General features: G+C 30.6%; 1 protein-coding gene across 1 annotated transcript; it reads left to right on the top strand.

Annotated features, from left to right (window-relative positions):
• The first annotated feature begins 1,154 nt into the window (after positions 1-1,154).
• LOC145614258 (putative serine/threonine-protein kinase CST) lies at positions 1,155-8,241 on the top strand. The gene is made up of 6 exons (XM_081669280.1): positions 1,155-1,600; positions 2,436-2,746; positions 6,032-6,167; positions 6,288-6,424; positions 6,790-6,913; positions 7,484-8,241. Exons 1-6 carry the CDS (start codon positions 1,537-1,539, stop codon positions 7,918-7,920), a joined length of 1,209 nt encoding a protein of 402 aa, XP_081525406.1. The 5' UTR covers positions 1,155-1,536; the 3' UTR covers positions 7,921-8,241.
• Positions 8,242-8,472: the final 231 nt, after the last annotated feature.

Genomic DNA, 8,472 nt, shown 5'->3' with positions numbered 1-8,472 from the left:
GAATATTCAAATGCATGGTTATATAAAGCCAGTACATTTGGAGACTCTATAAGCTAACCTTAATTTGAAAACACTACTCACTATACCATTTACAACTCCTTGAAATTTTACTAGATTGAATGACAAATCGCGCGCTTAAGGGAACCGCTATAACGCTATTTACCAAACAAGCTTGACTAGTCACTTAGAATGGTCAAATCAAACTACCAAATTACTTGGTCTACCTTTTTGTTTAGCAAATTACTTTTACAAAGTACCTAACAGCTAACACGGCCTATGTTCATCCTAATTACTACAGAGCTAGTTATTTAGTCAACAAATGAACATGAACCAGATAAAGGGTATAACATAAAGAAGTCCACACATTGTAATATTTACGAAATAGAGGAAATATTAAAATAAACAATTCAAGTCACAGAAATACTTGCGTGTTTATACACACGCAACTGACATTATATTAAACATGTGACCCTTATTTTTAACATAGTAACCTTTATTAAAAGCTGTATAACGTTTAATACTATTGTGAACTTGAAGTACGACGTTATGACCCTAATTTTAATATAGTTATTATTTATATTGACCTTATAAAATATTTCATTAAAAAATAACTTCTTATAGCCTACATAATACCAAAATGACTTTTATTTTTAACATAGGGCCTGTTCATATTTACTTAATTTCAGTTCAGTTCAGTTCAGTTCTGCTCCGATCAGTGCAGCTCCAATCAGTTCAGTTCAGTTCAATTTAGCTCTTAATTTCCCTCTTACATAAAATATTCATTTCAGCTCAATTCAGTTCAGTTCAGTTCCAATCAGTTCAGTTCAGCTCCAATCAGTTCAGTTCAGTTCAGTAAATGTGAACAGGCCTATAGTGACATTCATTTTATTATAGTGACTTTTTTTTTTTTAATTAATAAAACAACCATAGTTTCTCTAATATTAGTGGTCCACAATAAATTAGTGTAAACCTGGTCCATTTAAGAATTTGGGTTCAAGTCATTGTCAAAGATGAATCTTGTCCACCAATGAGGTGCCAACGATTGAAACAGGCTTAAACTGATTTAATTGTCTGGCTAACAATATTCGTTGACTTAGTAATTGTTCTTCTCCAACAACACTTAAAACTGTTTATATTCCACGTCTTCTCCTTAATTAGTTTTCCCTTCTTTCTTTCTTTCTTTCAAGTCCCCCATAATTTCTTTCTCCCTTTATAAATTCAAACTCAACATAAATCCATACAATTTGAACCTACCTACATCAAATAAAGATTGTTCTTGTTTTATTTGTAAAACAAATACTTGTTATAAAGAAGACTTTATCAATATTAGGAAAGAACATCGAATATTCAAACGTAAAGTTTTCTCATTTTTGCTCCTTCTACTCTGCTTCCTTTTCTTCACCCCTTTTTTTTTTTTTTGGTATTAGTATTAGATTTTGGGAGAGCATTACTCTTGTTTTATTATTGGAAAATAATTACACGAACTCGATCTTGGAGTTAATCTGTTACTTTCGCCGTATATTTGAAAAAACAAAGATGGGGAATTGCTTATGGGGATCTAAAGAAGAAGTTAGCAATCCCATTATTAATAATCCTCGGGGTAAGTATGTATAATTTACTTTGATTATCTTTGGTTATTTATATACTTGTATATTGTCGTTTTTTATCATTTAGATTGGTACATTTTTTTTTTTTTGAAACTTGAAGTGTCAAAAGATGGATATTTTTGTTCAGATCATCAATTACATGCTACAAGATTTTAGTGTAGTTGACCCAAAAGAAAAGTTAAAAGAGAGAGAAAGATGATTTGTTAACATGTTGATTAAATGAAATAAATGGTAGTTTAATCTTTAGTTTCTAACAAAAATAAGGAATTAAAACAAAATTATCAATGAATTACCTTTTGGGCTTTGATTATGTAAATATATGAATATTAAATGTTGTACATATGTTCTTAAAATCATAAAGTATATATGGGCTTTGTCAAAAATGGTGGCTCACCTTTCTCCAATGATTGAAAATCACTATTTTTTTTTTTTTTTTGGTTTGGTTTGCCTTGAAGATTTTGTGGACGTTGGTATTTTAAAATGAGATATTTTAATTTGTGGGTGGAAGCTATAATGTTTTTCCTATGCTCATACATGGCAAGTTTTTATAATTTTGTTACATTTGTAGATTATTATTATTATTATTATTATTATTGCTATGCAATTTTGTTTTACAAGTCAATTATTCTTCATTATAGTGAGTTTTTTTGTTGATAAAAAAACTTAAAAGATGACCTTTATTATTTGATGAGTGTTCTTCAAATTTAAGTTTGAATCTATGTAAAAGCATTTTAAACTAAACTATGCATATAGACTTGTATACATATTTCTAACTGTACTGTCTCTAAATACTTACATGAATTTTAATTTGTATATGTGATTATGTAGAGTTCAACAACTTTAACCAGCCAGGAATGGTGCGTAACAGTGCTGGTGGTGTTGGAGGTGGAGCAAGAGTACATGGACCAGTGGTAGGACGAATTATAAAACCAGACTTGAAAATATATACATTTACGGAATTAAAAAGTGCAACAAGAAATTTTAAGCCGGATTCCGTGTTAGGTGAAGGAGGGTTTGGGAGGGTGTACAAAGGATGGATTGATAAAACAACATTGGCACCTTCTAAAGTTGGTGTTGGCATTCCTGTTGCAGTCAAGAAGTGCAATGCTGATAGTGCCCAAGGTCTCAAAGAATGGAAAGTAAGTTTTCTTTTCTTCTTTTTGTCCTTTTTTTAATAGTGTGGAAATTTATGCAAAATCAAAATGGAAAAATAACTCTTCTACAACTATAGAAAGTACTAAATCGACTTCTCATTTGTTTGGTTGGTTGTTATTGAAAACTATACTCACCCCCTTCACATTACTTGCAATACTTCATAGTAGTAGTTTGAATTTTGTCATTATTCAAATAGCTTTATTAATTGTGACTGTCTTTTCTTATTTATAAGTAAAATCAAATGTTGTGTAAGCATAAGTTCTATTCACCTGATTTAATTTTCGTAGTATTTAAACTTATCTTACCTTGTTTTTAACCTATCAAGACCTATTACACTTTGTTATCAGAAAAATGTTTTAGTTGTAAATTGAATTTGAATAACCATTGTTAAGTAAATAAACCTTACAAACCAAAACTTGAACATTAATGGAAACTAGATGAACTGAAAAGTGTCTAACTTTAATACTTATTGGAATTTTCTCAGCTTGTATTTTACAATAAATACAAGATAATCATCAGTAATACATAATTATATTGAATTTCTTCAGTTATGAAACACTAAACATACTACTTTTCTTTAATTAGCAGTTTAGTACCGTATGAAAAATATTTCACACATTTTCGTAACATGAATTCTGGACATTAAAATTCAAATACTTTATTCATAATAGTTAATTTTAATGAAATAAAGACATAGTAATTTAGAAATTATGTCGTTCCCATTATGTAGCTAGCTTGAAATCAACATTTTCTCACAAAATCTTTCAACATAAAAAACGTGCAAATCGTTAAATTGAGTTCATAAAATGACAAAACAATCACCCTACCAACCTATTTTAATATACGAATAACGAAGTAGCCAGTTGCACTACAGTGTGAACTAATGAATTTGTCAATTTGAAGTTGTCAACAATTCTTTCATGTGTTGAATACTTCAATAATATTTGCTTCTCTTACCTGCAACACAAGATTCTTTAGTCGTTAACAAAAAAGATATAGGACGTTCTAATCTAATTTGATTTGGTTTGATTTGGTCCCAAAGTTCTAAAATAACACTTATTTGCTTAATAAGGCGAATCAAATGTTTATCCTAATCAATTTTATTTTATATTTTTGAAATTTAGTTGATTAAAATCGATTCATTTTTAAGTTCAAGAAAGTAATGTCTAATAATCCTTTCACTACGTCAATAATTTTTAATAGTCAATCATAATAAATAATTTTCATAGTGTATATAATATAAACAAAGGAATTAAGGTGAAACATGAACATTAATAATATTTGTTTATTTATTTATATATTTATTTATAATGCCAACCCACTCTTTACTTGCAATTGTTAGACTTATTACCAATCTAAGTTTAACATAATTTTATAAAACTATATTCCTACTAAGAGTAGAAAGGAATGAAGTTAGTTTGAAATTTCAGCAAAACTAAAAGCATTTACTCACATATATGCTTGAAAATGTAGCTAAGTGGACTGACTTTCCTCTAATACTAGTCAATATGTCGTTCTCTACGGTGCTAGTGGACGTGGTACACTCTTGTATTAGTGGACTTACAATTATCATTTCATTTTTTGAATGAGAAAGTCAAAAGGCCAACTAATATTATTTTGATAAGAGCTACTACTAGTCTAGACTAGTAGTAGTGTTTTATACATAACACTGGTTATATAGTTAATACACTGCACATTTCTAGCCTTGCTTTCGGGATAAGTTGTCCAACATTCAAGGTGAATAATTTTATATGGTGGATATCAAATACTAATACGTAGTATACAAGTTAGAGATTAGAGATTGGAGATTTGGAGAAATGACCCTATTGGCCCAGACCCGTATTTAACAGACCTAGATCAGGTCGAAGCCTCATGCCCTTTGTTAACGCAAAACTTATATACTTCGGGCATGTTCACATTTACTTAATTTCAGTTCAGCTCCAATCGGTTCAGTTCAATTCAGTTAAGCTCCAATCAGTTCAGCTCCAATCAGTTCAGCTACTAATTTTCTTCTCTCATAAAATATTCGTTTCAGCTCAGTTCAGTTCACTTCAATTCAGCTCCAACCAGTTCAGTTCAGCACAATTCAGTAAATATCAACAGTCCCTTCGTAATAAAGACTTTGTATCAGATTGGATCTTTGTATACTCATATTTCTAGAGATTTTATATAGAAGGAAATTCTAATATGTTTTTGTCATCGCAAAACATTATAATAAATTCTAATGTGTATTTTATTAATATGTAATTTTCACAATTTTTTTATTATAAAATTAAGGATGTTTAATTTATTTATAGAAAACCGCATATATATAAAACAATAAAGTATGACCTAAACGAATAATTTGATTAAAAATAAGGTGAACTAAACATAACCTAACCACGTTGAAAATGAGGACCCCTTATTTATTTACATCGCTCTCAAAGTACTTAGCATGTTAATTGAACTAGGTAGACTAAGACGGGATTCGGCCAGCTAGCTAGATAGTCTTGAGGAGTAGTCGTGGACAAACTAGGACAAGAACCCCAACACCAAGCAACTAAATAAACACGTTCATAGTTATACATCAACCAGACGACATTATAAATATGAATATTACACGTACGTTGGCTACTTACTCTGCCTCTTCTAATTAAAAATTATGCATGCTAAATATCATTCAGACATTACAAATATAAATATAGATTAAACATTAAACTATGTAATTGGAACAATATATTAATTAGTGCTCTCCACTACTTAATACTTGTATATTTGGTACGTCAGGTCAGTCTACCATATCTCGCCTGCTCTTTTGATTCCAACTGCATGCCTATACATTATCTCACCAGTGCACGACGTTAGGAAACAAGCAATAATTTATAAGTTATTAATTTATTTTTTGTGGTAAAAATTAACGTTAACTAAATACGAGTGTTAAAGTTGGAATTTAATAGATTTATTTTATCATAAATTGTTAGAGATAATATCGGAAAATATATGTGATGTGATATATTTTCCGATATTATCTCTAACATAAATTTATAAATTAGTAACATCGAAAATCAATAAAATGACGTACAAAGTATATATAGTAGTGATTTTGTAAACTATAGACCTTCAAATACGAATAGGTCGGTATTTTTTACTATTATCTGATAATGTTTCGTTGTATGTTTTCCATTACATAGAAATAAATAAGGTAGACTAGTGTATAAAATTCAGTCTTGTGTATAACAGTACATATTAACATCTAATTCATGAAAATTGTTTATTGATTGGTGATGCAGACAGAGGTCAATTTCTTGGGGAAGTTTTCACACCCAAACCTTGTGAAGTTAATAGGTTATTGCTGGGAAGATAAGGAGCTACTTCTTGTATATGAGCACTTAAATAAAGGAAGTCTTGAAAACCATCTTTTTCAAAGTAAGTGTTCTTTTTTTTTTTTTTTTTTTTTTTTTTTTTTCCGTATGTATTTACAACTACTCTTTATGTTTCTAAAAAAAGAAATCTTATACGGAGTATATGTATATGTATGTTGTGTAGACAAAGTAGAGCCTCCGTCATGGACAATAAGAATAAACATAGCATTGGACGCGGCTCGGGGCCTTGATTTCTTGCATACATCAGAGAATACTGTTATTTATCGAGATTTTAAAGCTGCTAACATTTTGTTAGATGAGGTATATATGCACTAACTTACCTTTTTTATAGGCCAGTTTTTAATATACTATGGTTTGTTGTCAACTTGTGAGATAGGAAGTTAGAGTAGGCAGCTAGTTATTTGACTTCTAAGCGTGAGACCAGAACTTCACCCAGCACATTTTAGTTGCCCAATAAGACGTACGGGTCTTCTCCTTACCAATAATTTTTTTAAAAAACTTAACCTCTATTGCTATAATGTTATTATAATTCTTATTTTTTTAGGTAAATATAAAAGTGGAAGAAATTAGATTCGTGATCTTGATCTTAATAATTATAAAATGTACTAGTTGTACTAAATCAAATAATAATAATATGGTTTGAATGTTCCATGTATTTGACTCAGAATTTTGGGGCGAAGCTTTCAGACTTTGGTCTAGCAAGAATAGGCCCACCGGTTGATAAATCTCATGTCACCACACAAGCTGTGGGCACGTATGGTTATGCTGCTCCTGAATATATTAATACTGGTAATTAACCATTTTCCTTCTTTTTTGCTTTCTTTACTAATCATAAAAGTATATACTAATATCATAATGTTGTTACATACTCCTTTATTCTACTGTATAATTTTTGTGCAATTCTCCCTTTGTTTCATTTTCCATAATAAATATGAGAAAATAACTAGATCTAATTTTTACAATGATAAAATAATTTGAATTTTGATTTTTTGCATATCATTTTCGACTAATCACATGGTACAACGAAGATAAAAACACGTAATAAAAGAGTGAGGTGATACTTAGGTTGAAATAATTTTTTCATATTGTAATGTGTATGTGGTATACCATATAGTGCTAGACTGCTAGCTCCATGTAATTCATGTACGTAGCAATATAATTTTAATTTATCCAACTAATGTGAGTACAATAAGACGGACGGAATATTAGTTATTCCATGAAACAAACAATTACTGTACTCTTTTTGAAGAAATAGCCTCAAGTTTTTTTGTCTTTTACACCATGAAATAAACATAATCAAACTTAAACATGCTAAATTTCTTGTCAAAACATAGTTTAATGTTGAATTTTGTTGTGTAGGTCACTTATACGTAAGAAGTGACGTGTACGGGTTCGGAGTTGTATTATTGGAGATATTAACGGGGTTTAGGGCCTATGACTTAAACAGGTCCACTGGGCAGACAAGCTTAGTGGACTGGTACAGGCCCATGCTAAGTGAAAAGTCCAAAGTGAAGAAAATAATTGACCCAAGAATGGACGATTACCCACCCGAAGGTGCAAACAAGTTGGCCCAACTCATATTAAGATGTCTTCAAAACGACCCAAAAAACAGGCCACCAATGTCCGAGGTCGTTATAATATTGGAAAGGATAAGTACCATTAGGATGAACCCAAAAGGCTCTAAGCCTAGTTCTTCTAAGACTAAAAGGCCCCATAGTTATCACCCTTCTCCGGCTCATCGTCAAAATGGGTTAGGTGGAGGCTCCAGCCCAAGACCCAGACCCGTTACCGAGTGAGATAACTTTTTTATAGTCGTCTTTGGTGAATCGTGACAGTACACTTGTAGGAATTAGGTTTGTATAACATGTATGGTGGATATATTTTTGGAACGATTTTCATAAATAATGCTTTAGGTATGGTATATTATAATACTTTAGTTTTGAAAATGATTTTCAAATTTTACTCTAGTAGAATTGAAATTGGAATACATTATTTTTTTGATGGTAAAACTCCATAATGTATTAACAATATTATGTAGATACAATTACGAGTGTCAAGTCTAAGCACATATTCAAGTGTATTGTCCATTTGGGAGCACATACTACAAAGTACAAATATTTTGCTTTTCCTACCTTTTATTTGAGAATTTTTTTTATACTGTTATGGATGTTATACCGTGTGTATTATTAGTATGACCTAGGCAATGGGCCAAATAACTGATTAAGGGCTTTTGTTCACTATCGGCCTGCATCCTTACATGCCCATATCTATCATCTACATGGACCACTGGACCATTACCTTCGGGCATGTGGATGGGGATCGCTATTTGACAAGACCCTACATAATAT

This window comes from Chenopodium album, chromosome 25 (assembly GCF_948465745.1).
Source record: "Chenopodium album chromosome 25, dcCheAlbu1.1, whole genome shotgun sequence".
Classification (NCBI taxonomy): Eukaryota; Viridiplantae; Streptophyta; class Magnoliopsida; order Caryophyllales; family Amaranthaceae; genus Chenopodium; species Chenopodium album.
The sequence above is the reverse complement of the archived record's forward strand: the minus strand, read 5'-3'. Positions and strand labels throughout refer to the sequence as shown.